The sequence below is a fragment of the Meriones unguiculatus genome, chromosome 15, assembly GCF_030254825.1.
Source record: "Meriones unguiculatus strain TT.TT164.6M chromosome 15, Bangor_MerUng_6.1, whole genome shotgun sequence".
NCBI lineage: Eukaryota > Metazoa > Chordata > Mammalia > Rodentia > Muridae > Meriones > Meriones unguiculatus.
Genome location: NC_083362.1, coordinates 47,079,917 through 47,096,173, shown reverse-complemented (window position 1 = coordinate 47,096,173; position 16,257 = coordinate 47,079,917). Strand labels below are relative to the sequence as shown.

Genomic DNA, 16,257 nt, shown 5'->3' with positions numbered 1-16,257 from the left:
TGTGGCCTGAAGAACACTGGGTTCTTCTCTGTTGCTGCCTACCTTCTTCCTTTGATTCAGGGTTTTGAAATGAACCTGGAGCTCAGCAATTTTTGACTAGGCTGGTGGTAGCAAGCCCTGAGACCCTCCCGTCTCCCAATGTCCATTTCCCATTTAAGGATACAGGCCAGATCTTCCTTCTAGCATAGCATGTACTTTTACCTACTGAGACGTCTCAGGGATTTCTGAAGTTGGTTTTTGTAACATTTTTTTGGGAATGATTTGAGTTCCATAGATTAGAAAGAGTAAGTACCCCAGAAAGGAGAAAGTCAGAAGAAAGCATTGGTTTTCACATTATCGTTTTGTTGCAGAAAATTTGGGCACTGTGACTACTGTCCAGCTGCTGCAGGAAGTTGCAAGCCGATTCAGCAAGTTGTGTTACCTCATTGGGCAGCATGGAGCCTCACTGAGCAGCTTTCTGCAGGGAGTGAAGGAAGCCAAGAGCCTGGTCCTCATGAAGCACTCGAGTCTTTTCTTGGACAGTTACACAGAGCAAGTATCAGTCCCGTGTCATGTTCAGTCTCAGCAGGGTGATTCCGCAAGGGGAGCTGCTCCTCCGTCAGAGGGGACAGGGAGAATAGTACAGGCAGTAAACCGAAAGGCAGTGTTTTCTTAGGCGGCCGTAGCTCTGCAGTGCTGAAATTAAGTCTTCTTTAGGTGGAAAAGGTTTGCCACAGTGACTTCTCATATTCCCTTCCATATCCAACAAAGAGTGATAGCATACTTTATATACAATGTCCTGCCTGTCTGGTTATTTGGTTTACTTCGTAAATCCTACCAAAATAGGAGGAAATAAAGAACAAAGTGATTTAAAGAGCAGCTGCAAGTGTGAAGCTGTTCTGAGCCTATGTTTCACTGCTGTGTGATGGGACATTAGCCACATTTAACATATTTTCTCAGTAACCCCAAGAATGGGTATCCAATGTTCTTCCATGTTTTGTAAGTAAAACATACCAAGTCTATTTGTAAACCTAAACTGTTTTTCACTTTTTCTTGATTGGTATTTTGCTATCATGATTCAAGGCGTTAAGTGTTATTTTAATGTAGACCAGGTAACACTGTTGATCTGAAGTATGTGTTGTTTTGATATGTAGTTTATTCTCCATTCGTCCAACGGAAAGTGACTGAGTGCCACCAAGTGCCAGGCACTGCAGAGAGTTACAGCTTGGGGCCAGTGAGAGACACCTGTTGCCAGGGAGTTCCTGTCATGCCTGTATTTTCCTTGGGTTATAAATAACCCAAGGACAAATGTGTGGTCATTATCAAAGCTGCAGGCAGTGCTAATCAAGAGGATATTTAAAGACGCCCTTTCCCCACCCGTTGAAATAACCTCCTGCAATCATTTTAGTGTTTCCCTTTCAGGCTTTGCATCTAAGTGACTTCAACCCCAGACAAACTAAATATATTGGAAACTGCTATCTAGGAAGAAATAGCTTTGCTTTACCCTTCTAACTCATCCAGCATGAAAAATGATAGAACTTGATACTTCTTTATTTTAAAAATTACATCTTGCTATTTGTGTGAAAGTTGCAGCTTTTATTAATGGAATTTCCCTTTTCCTCTTGTATTTACCACCATACCTTCATTTCTTTTTCTGTCACTGTTCCTCATGGTCTTTTGCTGTAAGATGCAACTTGTGATGCCAGGGGCTACTGTTTAAAAGGTAACAGTTATTCCTATAGGTAGGATAAATAAAACTAATTTACATTTTTAAAGTCTCTACCCCATGACTGCTTTTTAGTAAGAATTTCCTTTCTCTGTCAGCATCAAATGCTTGCTAGCTCAGGAGTATGAAAGGAGTGTTTCTGCTCAGAGCAGTTTGTCTACATTTGCTTCAGAACACTGGGGCTATTTAATCAGCGTGTTCTAATAGTGATCTCGCTCTACCCCGGAAGTGTTTTCTTAGCTTTCACCATTCATTTTCTGAAGTCTTAATTGGACGTTTAAAATGAAGAGTAAATTTTCATGAAAATCCTGCAATTTCACCCATGTTTTCTCCAGCTTGTTAGGTTAGCAAGTGCCACCTGCCAGGCAGGCCTGCACAGCACAAGGTGCTTTTGAAATCCCTTTTCTGTTAACATTCCTACTGACCTTGCATCTATCACTCCCCTGCTGCGTCCCTCTGCCTGCCCTCTTCTCCAGTGACCAGAGTTCATTAACACTGATGTCACACAGTTCTGAAATTCGTGAGTAAGATTTCAAAAAGTGTCTAGATCTGCATTTGAAACGTCACAGAGCTAATTTACACTTCCTCACTAACGCCTGTTTGTCTTTTTCTACCCAAGGTACTGCACATCCATTTCAAATTTCCTGGTTATGGGAGGATTCCAGCTTCTTGCCAAGCCTGCCATGTAAGCACTCTACACCTTCCTAACAGCCATCCATCAGAGGTTTTGAGTTTTTGTTTTTTGTTTTGTTTTCCTGTCTTTTTTTGTTTGTTTGTTTCAGTTTTTTTTTTTGATAATTTCATCCAAAATATTTTTATCATATTCCTTGCCTTCCCCAAACATGCCCAGCTCTTCCCTCCCAAACCTACCCAACTTCGTGTTTTGTCTTTTAAAAAAACAAAACTAAAAACATGGAGTCCTTTTTTGTTTGTTTGTTCAAATCTTTCTGAGCATGAGGCCCACCATGGGATGTGGTTGGTATACCCGGTGTCACACCACTGCAGAAAACTGATTTTTCCTCTCCCAACAGCCAGCTCTTTGTTGCATATAGCTTCTTGGCTAGAGGTATGACTTTGTGTCCGCCTCTCCTTCTTGGTGTTGGGCTTTTGTCTGCTTTGACTCAGTCCAGGTTGTGTGCGTGCCATCACACTCTGTTATGTCTGGAAGGTGATGTTTCCTTGAAGTCACCACCTTGGGCTCTTAAAATCTCTCTGCCTCCTCTTCTGCATAGATCATGGGCCGTGACTAAGATCACACCCCATAGATCCATGGGGTGTGATTAAGACATCCCATTTAGGGATGAGTGCTCCAAAATCTCTTACTCTCTGCACATTGTCCACTCGTGGGTGTCTGTGTTAATTACCATCTACTGCAGGAAGCAGCTGCTCTGATGAGGGCTGAGCAGTGCACTGGTCAATGAGTATAGCAACGTGTCAGTAGGAGCTGTTTTGTTGCTACGCTCATCTGAGAGACTCAGAGTAGCAGGTTTCTCTTATCTAGCCTCCAGTTCTTATCAGTGGCAGTGTCAGATGTGGTTTCCGTCTCACGCAGTAGGCCTTAAATACGAAAAGGGGAAAAGACAGGTCGGTTACCCCACAACATTTTGTGCCACTATTGCACCAGTGGGCGTAGCTTGCAGGCCCATCACTATTGTAGCTCACAAAGTTCATAGCTGGTGATTGATAATTAATTTCTCCTCCAGTAGTGTGTATTACACATGCCAGCCAGTCAGTGGACTGAAGCTTCCAGTGGAACAACAGCTCAGTTTCTTCCTGTTTGAGGACATGTTTTTTAGCAATAGGGTCTTACTCTCAGGTTTAGAAGGGTAACCAATAGCATTGGCGATGGCCTGTAATGCTGAGGGGAATCTAGAGTTCCCTTTGGCCAACAACTGCAAGAAATGTAACCTAGTCTTGGAACTGGGGTTTTATTTGGTGGCATGACGTCTCTTCCTCTATGTGATAACTCCATTGCAGCTCTTTCTATATATTAGGAAGCTTCTACAGTGATAGGTTTCCATATGGCTTCTCAGAAGGCCTTAGGTTATGTTACAGTGTAGATATTTGGGGATGCTATGGGAAGGTATTGGCATGGCCATTTACTTATTGAATCGAAGTGTAGAGTTCCATTAACTCTTAACGGCATGTATTGTTGGTCCCTGGCTGTCTCAGGTGTAGTGGGGTTCTGAAAGAGCACTAAAGTCAAAGGTGCTCGACCTGGGTTCTTCTTTAGCACCTTCAGCGCCGCTTCTTGTTGGACCTGACACTTGAGCGGCTCTTTTTGCAGCAGGAAGCTACTTTATTTCCATCTGAAAAATGAGTGTTTTCCCCCCTGTCAGTAAAGAACAGGTAATGTCTGCGATGCTCCCAGAAAAATGTATCTCACACAGATAAAAGCTACTTGCATCTAGTTTTTAGATGGATAATATAAAAGCCTCTGACATAACACATTGACATAATAATAAAGGCAAACTGAAAAATTATTTTAGAAGAAAATATTTAAAATGTTCACTCACCACCCATACTTAACAGATTTGGCCAGGCTTGTTTTTATTTTTCTGTGCCAACAGGAGTGCTGATCCCTTGCTCCCACTTCTGGTTTTTGTTAATCTAGTCATTCTTTTCTGAACTTGGCCAGTTTTTAGCAAAGGATTGCACTAGAAATTATAAAATGAATTGAGGTTTCTTTCTCTTCTTTCCTGTTTTCTGGAATAGCTTGTATGAATCAGGCATTGTCTATATCTTGAAGATTGGGTAGAATGCATCTGTGAAAGACCGCCGTTCAGCAGCAGTGTTTCCTATGGGGAATTTTCCAATAGGTCTGTCTGGATCTTATTCCTTATGGCTTTACTCCCTCACTTATTTGGAAAATGGTTCATTTCTTCGGCGTTCAGTTTTGTCGCCATTTCTAGTATTGTCTCGGTGTTTTCATCCCAGAGCTGCAGTTATTCCCTGTATTGTTCATTGCTGTTACTTACTTGAACCTTTTTTATCTTTTATTTGTTTATTTTTGTGAACCAATGAGTTTTATTGGAATTACTTACAGGAATACGGGTAAGGGGTGCCTTACAGGAGCAGAAATGACTCACCAAAGTGCATCCCAGCATGGGTGACAGCTCACAGAGCTGGGAAGCTGCTGCACACTGACCCTCCGCAGGCAGCTCGACAGGCTGGAGCGCATCCCTTCTAGGTGACTCTGGTCTAACCCTCTTCCAGGCAGCTAGCCTGGTCTTAAGAGTCTTCTTTGCAGCTTGGTTTGTTTATTCTTAGGAAGAAGGGGCCTAGAGAATCTTCCTCTTCCCAACTAGTACCCCTCCTCTTTCATGTCTTCTTTCTCTCTCTTTTTTTTTTTTTTTTTTTTTTTTTTTTTTGATATACCAGTGTTATTGTTAGGGTTGCTTACAGGGTCATGGATAAGGGTTATTTACCAGGAGTGTGGTTATTTCAGGGCATCATGCCAGTGACTACACCACTGAAGAAAATGCCTCTCCCTTCCTCATTAAATATGAACTTCTCAGAAGTTCTGGGAGGGTGGAGACTCTTGTTTTTTATTTCATGAACTTCTGCTGTTTCATTTGTGTTCACCATTCATAAATTTCAGATTCGTAAATTTATACCGTTTGGTAATGTTTATTATTATTATTATTATTATTATTATTATTATTATTATTATTAATCGGATAGCCCAGTGTGGCTTTCAGCTTGCTGTGTAGCTGAGGTTCTCCTTAAACTCCTGACCTCTACCTCCTGAACACTGGGATTACAGGTGAGCACCACCACACCTGGTTGTCTTATCCCTGTACGCATAGGTCGGTGGTCAACCTGTGTTGACAGTCGAAGGGAAAGGAAGAACTTAGAAGTATTTAGTTCCATGCTAGTGCTTGGAGCAAGGACCTCTTCTTTTCCTCTGGTGTTTCTGTTTAGCACAGCTTAGCAGAGTGGTCGGACCTGCCAGATTCCTGGGACACTGCGCTGTGAAAACGATGTCATTTATCTCCTGAAACTGTGAAATGCCTGATTCATTTCGTAGAACATGAGGAAAGGCTGTTACTAGCATTTCTATTAGAGTTACCGTTCCACCATTGCCACATCTTGCACTTAAAAGGCCCATTTCATAGGTTTAAAAAAAATACAATTCTGTTAATTATTCGTGGCTCATTTTATTATATTCATTTTCCTAACACCTAGGCTGTGTTATTAATAGTTCTGAACAGTTACTGGAGTGAAACTGTCTATGTAATATCATTCGTACTCTTCATCCCAGATGATCAGCTGAATCTTTTCCCCTTCTTTTCCAGTGATTTCCTGAATAAAAACCAAGAGCTCTTGCAAGATTTGTCAGAAGTGAATGATGAGAACACTCAGCTGATGGAAATACTGAATACGCTGTTTTTCTTGCCAATCAGACGTCTTCATAATTATGCAAAAGTTTTGCTAAAGCTCGCCACGTGCTTTGAAGTGGTAGGTTCTCTTCATGCCCCCCTTGAATGCTGGGAAAGCCAAGAATCAAAGTTCGTTTGGATTAAGTCACATTACGGTGCTGGGCCACATTAAGTTAATATTTACATGTGTCCACCTAGGATTTCCTTCTCAGTGAGGAAATAGAAGAAGAAAGGCTAAGCAGGCCAGAGTGAGCTTGTTTTTCATGCTGTGGATTTCGTTTCTGCCCAGGTCTTGTTCAGACTCTCTTCACTCTGCAGCTGTCTAGAACAGAGAGCCTACTGCGAGCGTTCCGTGTGTCGGCACACAGGGCTGAGGCAGTGGGCTGCCAGCTGGCCTGGGTCCTTGGTAGACTCGTGCCGAGAAACGCGATTCCCTTAGTTCGCAGAGAAACTCTAACAAGTGCGAAGTTCCTTAAACCTTCACATCTTGGTCTGTCCCCTGATCTAGGCAGACTTCAGACCACAGAGTGGAGGGACTCACAGGAGTTTTTCCATGCCACCCTCCTGTGATCTTGTAGGTTTTTTTATTTAGTCTGGCTTCAGTTTTAACTTAAAACTGATGTAGTTTTAGCTATCCAAGTTTGAGCCACTGGAAAACAGTGGGCTTCAGACTTCTTCTCAGTCAATGAAGAAAACAATCTTTACTAGATCAGGTTAGAATTTTTTAGGGAAAGTGAGGTGTGGGGGCACATATCTACAATTCCAGCACATGGAAGGCTGAGAGGCAGGAGCATGAAAAAGTTTGAGGCCAGTCTGGGTTTACATAGTGATACCTTATCAAAAAAACAAAACAAAACAAAAAAGGTACTGTATTCAGTCTGAGGGCTAATTCTGGGAATGATAAGTCCATTTAGTTTGCCATCAAGTCCCATCCTCTTCTGTCTTTAGTCTTTCCCCTCATCTGATATATTGGTTCTCATCCCAGGGGTCATGTTCATGTGCTTGGTGTGTCCTTCCAGAAACACACCTAACCCTGGTTTTTCGAGACAAGGTTTCTCTGTGTAGCTCTGTCTGTCTTGGAATGCACTCTGTAGACCATGCTCGCTTTGAGTTAAGAGATCCGCCTGCCTCTGCCTCCTGAGTGCTGAGGTTAAAGATATGTGCCCCCATTGCCCGTGTTTTGTTTGTTTTTAACTAAAAATTACTGTTATGTGTATGAGTAGTTTGTGTGTATGTGCATGACTGGGAACTGTGGAAGCCAGAGGGGGTGTCAGAGGCCCTGGAACTGAAGTTACAGATGGCTTGTCTCCAAAATCTTCTGAATAGACCCTGAGATCCCTTTGAGGGTTCACAAGGTCAGAATATTTTCCTGACATACGAGGACATTTGCTTTTTCTCCGTGATATGTTCATTGGCGCTTTTTCTCTGTGGTATGTGCACTGGTGCTTTTTCTCCATGGTAGGGTATGTGCAGACCTTTTTGTCCAAGGTCTGTGCGGTGGTAATGCAAAAGCAGAAGCCCACAGACCCACTGGCTCCTTAGCAAGAACCAAGGCAAGTGACACCACACCACGCAAGCCTCGAACTTGCATTTCAGACCAGACAATACTACTTTTCCTGAAAAGTGTTGATGATGAACTATATACTATATAGTGTATTCTAGGCTGCCCTTAACCTTGTGGCAGTCCTTCCTTGTCCAAAGGGCTAGGAGTATATACCTGTCCAACAACTTTTTAGAGCAAAATAGGTAGAGACATGAATTTGCCATTTTGAGCCTAATGGATTCTCAATACTTAGAATATTTTTTTCTGAAGAGAAAGGTGGCAATGTTAATTTTTGGTCTATAAAAGGTATCATCATTTGGAAAGTGTATATAATTTAGTTAGTATTTTTCAAATGCTCAAACTACAGTGTCACAAAATCATGTAATCAAACCCAAAATAGACTTGTATATTTTAAGGCATTAAAAATCCCTAAAAATGCCTTAACTATTTAAATAATAAATGTCATTAAATTTTACTGTAATACAAAAATTTTTAATGACATTATTTACATTTATTTGTGCTCATGCTAGTGTGTGTATGTGTGCGTGTGCATGCATGTAGAGGTCAGAGGACAATTTGGCAGTTGGTTCTTTAAAAACATGTTGGTTCCAGGGTATCAGGGTTGGGCTGCAAGTACCTTTACCCACTGAGCCGTCATTTATCTCATCAGCTCAACTAGTAGATTTAATATAACAGTATAAAGCATTGATTGCCAATGTTTTAGATTATAGATTGCGACTGCCCTTTAGGAAGCTGCCGCTTAATAAGTTTTTAAAATATACACCAGAGGAGAGTATCCACAGTTCTGTGAAGTGGCTGTTAAGACACTCCATTTTCAAACTAGTTATTTTTATAAAGTAAAATTTTCTATGTTTATTTCATCTAAGCAGTATAACATAATAGGTTAGAAGCAAAAACCCAGCTAGTGTCTCAAAAGCCAGGTAATAATGGGACTTTTAAAGAGTGTGAGTCTATGCCATTTTTTCTCACTAAAAATTCTGTGTTTTGGGAAATACAGTTGTCATTTATAACCTTGTTTGAAATTAATTAATTTTTTAATTTGTATGTTTCTAACACGACAGCATCACTAGTTCAGCCCACCTGTATACTACCAAAGGAATCTGAGAACAAAGCAGGGGGCCACTTTCTGGGTCCTGCCGTCCAGCTGCCGCCAGTGTTTATTTCAAATGCACCTTAGTGGAGTTCTCTAAGCTCAGCCCCTCATTCCCTTGCCTCCCTTTAATACGTCACTCATGTCCTCCCTGCATCGACTATAGCATATATGAACAGCTCATAGGCTGCAGCTTCTGGACAGTGTTTTTATGCTCTTTCCTGTCTTGTTTATTGGTCTCTAGACATCTCCAGAATATCAGAAGCTACAGGACTCCAGTTCTTGTTATGAGTCTCTTGCTCTCCATCTCGGCAGGAAGAGGAAGGAAGCTGAGTACACCCTGGGCTTCTGGAAGACCTTCCCTGGAAAGATGACGGTAACCCACCACTGTCGTGGTCCCACCGGCCATCCTCTCTCTGCTCCTTGCTTTCTGTAACCGTAGCATTTCTGTGATGCCCTTCTGAGAACTGTAGCCACGGGTATCCTGAATCCCAGCACCTTCCCTTGTTCCCAGGGGTCCTCTGCAGACTTTATCCTTTGGTTTTTTTTGCTACTGTTTTAATCTCCAGTGGGCTCTAGTTTGAGGAAGTGTCTAATGCCACAATAAGCTATGACTGAACAGTTTCCCTTAATGTTCCTTGAATCAAGTTCATCCTCCTTTGGACATTTTAGTAATTTTGATAGTTCACTGAAATTGGTATTAATTCATAGGATTCCTTGAGGAAGCCAGAGCGCCGACTGCTGTGTGAGAGCAGTAACCGAGCCCTCTCGCTGCAGCATGCTGGAAGGTTTTCTGTGAACTGGTTCATTCTCTTCAATGATGCCCTGGTCCATGCTCAGGTAGGCTGGATTCCTAGCTAAAAAGAAGCCTTGGAAAGGGAACAGTTGTGACCTGCTTCATGATGTGCTGTGTTGCAAGAAAGGTGGTATGGAGCAATTTCATCGTTATATGAATGTCAGTGTACTCAAAGGAATCTAGGTCTAGCCCGCTGTAACCCAGGCAGTCTGGTACAGCCTAGTGCGGCCAGGCTATGGCTCCCACAGGGGGTTGCTCTACTGAAGACTGTGGCACTGTACCACAGTGGGAAACTTCAATGCACCTGAATACACAAGCGCGTGCCTATGCTGGCGTGCTGTGGCAGCCGGGAGATGACTAGGCCAGAAGAAGTCTCTGCTGTTGCTTTGGAGCCGTCATCATCTTGTTGACAGTCATTGTATAGCACATGGCCATGCACTGTCAATTCATGTGATGCACTGTTTCTTTGTAATTACTGAATAAACGAGAATGTAACTACTGCCTTTGGTGTTGACTACATTTGAGAGGTTTTATTTTTCTTTATTTTTTGGTCTTTGTCGTTGTTGCATTGCTAGTGGTTGAACCCAGGACCTCTTAACTATGGAAATACCTTCCGTCTTTTATTAAGCCACACCTGGAGCCAAGATTTTTTTTTTCTTAGCTCAAGAATGAGTGTCAGCCATGTGAAGGGTGGGAGAGATGGGAAGACCCACAGAGGTGGCAGTGCTGTGGTGATTATAGCAGAGATGTTGCCACCCACCAGTCCATAACTGTCTCAAGGGGCTTGTGCTGTAGGGATGTGAAGAGACCTAACAGAGGCCCGAGGTTGACGTGGGCTCTTTACAGAGGTGCCTTCATGTTCTCTGTTTCAGTTCTCCACACACCACGTGTTCCCTTTGGCCACACTCTGGGCCGAGCCACTTTCTGAAGAAGCTGGGAGCGTGTAAGTGTGCCTCCTTTTCCTGCTCCCTTTATTTCCTTTAGTGGGGTAGTGGGGAAAGCACAGGGATCCTGAGGAAGCTGCCTTCGCATCCTCACTTCCCAACACACTAGATAGTAAAGTGTCCTGTGTGAAGACCGGGGTGAGCGGCAGGTGGGCATCTCCATGGCTCGAACACTGGGCTGAGACAGATTACTGTACTGAGCATCCTTCTCCCCGGTGCGGAGCTCAGATCTACAGCAGGAGCCCTAACGCTGTCTTCTCCCCTCGAATAGGCAGTGTCCCACCTGGGCAGTGGGTGGTGCGGGGCTGTGGGAGGGTATCTTCCATTAGAATGACAGGTGTGTCTGTTGGTGTTTATCCTTGTGAACATTTTAGGAATGGCTTAAAGATAACCACCCCTGAAGAACAGTTCACGCTCATTTCCTCAACACCCCAGGAAAAGGTTAGTTTTGCACAGTGTTTTCTTTCAATTTCGGCCTTTTCTGTCTTCTATGTTAGTGAAGAAAAAATTAAACGTTGTTGCTTCATTAATAATCCTTAAATAAAAACTAGATTTTTGCTTCTTTGTTTTGTTTTCCTGAAACAGTCTTGCCATGTAGCCCTGGCTAGCCTTGAAATAGTAGAATTCTTCCTGCCTTAACCTCTCAAATGTTGGGATTACAGGAGGATGCCATGATGCCTGGTTATTCTGTGTAGCTAATTTTGTCTGTAGGGTAGGGTCTTACTGTGGGGTCCAGGCTAACCTGGAACTCACCAAATAGTCCAGAAAGGCCTGGAACTCTCACAGCAGTCCTTGCTTTGTGAAATGTGACTTGAACTAGAAGCAGTAAGCTCTAAGGGCTGGTTCACATCACTCAATGAGGAAAGTCATAGGCAATAGAAAAAGTACAGCAGAAAACCCAGCAACACGTAGCACAGTGCTGGATGCATTGTTGCCTTAAGCTTGCTGACATGGACTCCTTGCTTCTAGACCAAGTGGCTTCGGGCTATCAGCCAAGCTGTAGACCAGGCTTTGAGGGGGACATCTGACTTCCCACTTTACGGAGGTGGCAGCGGTGTTCAGAGGCAGGAACCACCCATCTCAAGAAGTGCCAAATACACTTTCTACAAGGATCCCCGCCTAAAGGATGCGACTTACGATGGGCGCTGGCTTTCAGGGAAGCCTCATGGCAGGTGACGGGTGCTTCACATTTCTCCTGGGGAAGGAACGGTGACCATCCCACTATGGAGAAAGCACTGACTAGCTGAAATATCAGTTGACAGTTGCTACTTTTTGCTCTATTTTCCAGGGGTGTTCTGAAGTGGCCCGATGGAAAGATGTACTCTGGCATGTTCAGGAATGGCTTGGAAGATGGGTACGGCCATTGTTTAAAGTAGATGATTTCAGTCTGATTGGGAGTTGCTTTTCAAACAAGCGGTTGGTTTCTGTTGTGTAGGCATTTGGTGCTGTGCTAGGATTCATGCAGAAGACGTGTGGGTGGGCTGTAGACAGTCCCATAACTGTCATGTTATGGGACTAACATGACACAGCAGGACAGACAGGAATTTTATGTTCAGTGGTTTTATAGAAATAGGTCCACCCCACCCCCACCCCGACTTGCTGTTTTGAGGATAGTTAGGGCCTTGGGAATGCTGGGCAAGTGCTGTTCCACTGAGCAGCAGCCTGAGGCCAGCTTTAGTAGTTTCAAATTTCTTTACCAGTTAAAGGGGAAATTTTCAGTGATGTTACTGTAATGATACTCTACTGACATCAATTTTGGATGTTATCACTCTCCGTCACTCAGTATATGTGTATGTATATTTGTTTGTGTGCATGTATCTGTATACGTGCCATGTCCCGTGTATGTATGGCCAGAGGACAACTTTGGCAGCCAGTTCTCTCCTTCCACTGTATGAATACTGAGGATTTGAACTCAGGCCAGCAGGCTTGACAGCAGGTAGCTAGCTAATGCTTTTACCCACTGAGCTGTCTCATTACCCATCTTGTCATATTTTCTAACACTGCAAATATATCTACAAGAAAAATTTATAGCAGCTAAGTATTTTATGTCCTGTTGAAGAAGAAATTTGTCTTACCATAAAAAGATATCTAAACCGGAGAAGTTAGTGTACATGTGTGGTGATGTCAGATTTTGTGATTTCAAGCTCGTAGTCGGTTTAGAATGGAAGGAGATGTATAATCTACTTTAACCTTCTTGCTAGAGAGGTGCACAAGCCATTCTACACCGTGACTTAGCACAGAGATGCTGTGAGTTAGCCGCAGAGAGGCGAGGACACGGATACCCTGCTTTTCATTAGCTTAGAGGGAAGCGCCTCAGCAGTGACTCGGGATCAGGCCTGGGGTGCACTCCTCACACTCTGCAGGTGCCTTAGCTGGTAGATGCAGCTTCAGCCAAGGCCCGCTTTTCCCTTCCCTATAGGTAAGCCTTCTCCGTGCTCCCATGAAGGCACTTATAAGTACATACGAAAGGGGAGTGTGCCATCTGAGCATCTTCTTACGCTTTTTCCTTTCCTTGGCAGATACGGTGAATACCGAATCCCAAACAAGGCCCTCAACAAAGAAGACCATTATGTAGGCCATTGGAAAGAGGGGAAAATGTGTGGCCAGGGCGTCTATAGGTAATAACACACTGCGTAAAGCTAAAGCCTGTGTGGACAGAACTTCTAAGGCGTTTCATCTGCCTTTTTAAATAACCAACACTGTGTGCAGACTTTCTGTACCTACTGAGGAAACTGTGACTTTCTACACAAGTCTCACCTACAACGCTAATTTTCTTACTTGATTCTAATTTGGACAAAACTTTTTACATTCTTCCCTCTCATCGATAGCGCATTATTTCATTTCCCATAAGAGACTAAACACAAAATTCTTCCTGTTAATGCAAAATATTATTCATGTTACCGTTAATTTTTGAAGCTTAGTCTTTCAAACCAGAGGGTTTTTTATTTTTTTATTGCTCAAAAATAAATAATTACAGCTACCCTTAAAAGCGTTGAATTGTGTTTCCTGCAGTTTGTAACGTAGATGTTATCTTTGTGTCCTTTCCAACCACAGCTATGCCTCTGGAGAAGTGTTTGAAGGCTGTTTTCAAGATAACATGCGCCATGGGCACGGCCTCCTCCGGAGTGGAAAGCTGACTTCTTCTTCTCCCAGCATGTTCATTGGCCAGTGGGTGATGGATAAGAAGGCAGGATATGGCGTCTTTGATGATATCACTAGGTACCGTGCTCTGCTTCTGTCTCAGAGTGTACAACGAGAAGATAATGCTCCTACCCCCTCATGCTATTACTTCAGTTTTAGTTGTTTTAGCACAAGTACGCGCACATGTGTGCATGTGTGTGTGTGTGTGTGTGCATGGGCGTAGACATGAGTGCAGGGTCTGAGGAGGCAGAAGAGGGCATTGGATACCCTTATCCAATGGTGGCATTACCAGTGTTGGGAGCTGCAGATGTGGGTACTGGGAACTGAACTTCGGTACTAAGTAAGAACAGTACAAGCTCCCAATTGCTGAGCCATCTCTCTAGCTCCAGCCCTCCAAATCATAACACATTAATGAAGACTTGAACACTTTACATTTTTTCTTAGCCAGAAGACCAAGAAGCAGTTGACTGAAACAGCTTAATTTGACAATATTAAGGAAACTTTTCAGTTTGGGATGGTGCCCTTGGAGGTGCATGCCTGTCATCTCAGCGGAGGGAAGCTGAGGCAAGCTGAGGCAAGCCTGGGCTACAGAGTGAGACTTCGTTCACTTCACCCAGTGCACCAATGAAAAGAAAAGGAGAACTTACCATAAGGAAACGTTTGTCAGGAATATCTGCCTGTCTGCCTGCCTGACTATCTTTGTCTATTTTATCTATCTATCTATCTATCTATCTATTTTTTTTTTTTTTTGGTCATCTTTTGGGCCAAACAATAAGCTACTTCTTCACAACGTCAGGGTCATTCAGAATTTACATGGGTACTGTTTTCCTACATTTTTACACATACAAAGTTTTTACTGCCTCAAAAATGCTCCCAAATCTTTTAACTAATCAATTAATTTTATTTGAGATCAGCTCTGTATCCCAAGGTGGTCTCTAACTCCTTCTATAGTCAAGGGTGGAGCTAAACTTCTGACCCTCCCGTCAGTGTCTTCTAAGTGCTGGGATTGCAGTATATGCCACCGGGCCTGGTTTACGCAGTCCTGAGGCTCAAACCGCAGCTTTGTGCAAGCTAGGCGAGCGTTCTACCAACTGTCTCACGTCCTGCGCCTGCCAGATCCTCAATGAGAGTCAGTAGAGAGTAGGGATGGAGGGAGACACCAGTGACAGTACGAGTGTGGGGGCTGGACACAGAATGCTGTCTACACACAGCACACCTTCTTGTCGAGTGCACAGACCAGGAACTGTGCCTACCTGCCTAAATCCAGGTAACAGGCCTTAGAGAGCAATGCCATTTCCTCTGCTCCCATATTTGAGTTTGTAATTTACTTTGGATTTAATGTTCTACCTTCCTTTATGGTACGCACCATAAGTTCCATAATGTAGGATTTGTGTGTGTGTGTGTGTGTTTGTGTGGTTTTTTTGTTTATTTGTTTATTTGAGACATGGTCACATATAGCCCAACTCACTATGGAGTTGAGGATAGCCTTAAAGCTAGCCTTGAACTCCTGATCCTCTCACCACGTTGCCTCTCATATGCTAGAACTATAGGCTTGTGCCACCAGGCCCTGCCATAATGTGATTATTTTTTAAATTACCTTTATGGGGCAGCAAGATGACTCAGTGGGTAAAGGTGTTTGCCACTGGACCTCAGGGCCTGAGGTCGATCCCAGGACACATGTGGTGGAAGGAATTGTCCTCTGACTTCCACACATATGCTGTGGGATTCATGTACCTTCTTTCCCCCACAAACACACAAGTTGAATAGATAAAATGTAAAGAATTCTACCTCTTTTATTGTTAAACTATAGAATTTTTGTTTTGTTTTGTTTGTTTTTGAGACAAGATCTTGCTGTGTAGCCTTTGGTAGCCTGGGACTTAAAAATGTAGACCAGGCTAGCCTCAAACTCACAGAGATCCTCTGCTTCTGAGTGCTGGGATTGAAGGTATGCACTACAGTGTCCAGCGACCTGTGTGATTTTACAAGTTGTTTCTGTTTCTCTGCCTCCATCTTACCCGTCTCTCCACCCAGGGCTTTGCGCATGCTCCAAGACCACAGCACCACTGAGCTACGTCCTGCCTTATTTTGTTTTTGTGTTTTCTCTTTGAGACAAGGTCCCGCTCTCAAGTTAGTCTGACTCTAACTTGATGCTCCTGGCTCATCCTTCCAGGAGGCAGCATTGTAGTAATGGACCACCATACCCAAATCGTACTTCATCCTTTAGTGGAGATAGCATGAACCTCCTTGGTTTGGGTGGATAAAAATTAAATCTTTTATGACAAGCCTTTAGGAAGGAAAATGATTCAATTATAGTTTAAGTTTGTGGTTTTCTCTTTTAATTACATATTTTATTTTGAAACAGGGTCACACTGTATAGTTCTGGCTAGTTTTGATCTCTCAGATCTGCCCGCCTCTGCCTCCTGAGTGTTGGGATTAAAGGCACATGCCATCCTACTTGATTTCATATCACTTCCTGAAGTTATCAAGGAAGTATGTAGAGTGTCTTCAGGCTGATGGGTAGAACACAGCATCAGATTCCTGCATGAATATTGCTCTGACTGAGATATCTGTTGTCATCACACTGTCTTCTGTGTGAGGAGATGGAGTGAGCCACTTTGGACTAGAGTAATGGTGC

At 43.2% G+C, this 16,257-nt stretch overlaps 1 protein-coding gene across 4 annotated transcripts in view; it reads left to right on the top strand.

Moving 5' to 3' along the window:
* Nucleotides 1-16,257, top strand: part of Als2 (alsin Rho guanine nucleotide exchange factor ALS2) — a 74,491-nt gene that overhangs the window by 39,396 nt on the left and 18,838 nt on the right. For all 4 annotated transcript variants that reach the window (XM_060368412.1, XM_021652163.2, XM_021652165.2 and 1 more), the window contains 11 exons: nt 351-531; nt 2,325-2,390; nt 6,004-6,166; nt 8,986-9,117; nt 9,453-9,581; nt 10,410-10,480; nt 10,856-10,922; nt 11,451-11,653; nt 11,770-11,835; nt 13,001-13,099; nt 13,536-13,700. In XM_060368412.1, coding sequence (XP_060224395.1) covers nt 351-531; nt 2,325-2,390; nt 6,004-6,166; nt 8,986-9,117; nt 9,453-9,581; nt 10,410-10,480; nt 10,856-10,922; nt 11,451-11,653; nt 11,770-11,835; nt 13,001-13,099; nt 13,536-13,700 — 1,342 coding nt within the window. The remainder of the gene's footprint in view (nt 1-350; nt 532-2,324; nt 2,391-6,003; nt 6,167-8,985; nt 9,118-9,452; nt 9,582-10,409; nt 10,481-10,855; nt 10,923-11,450; nt 11,654-11,769; nt 11,836-13,000; nt 13,100-13,535; nt 13,701-16,257) is intronic.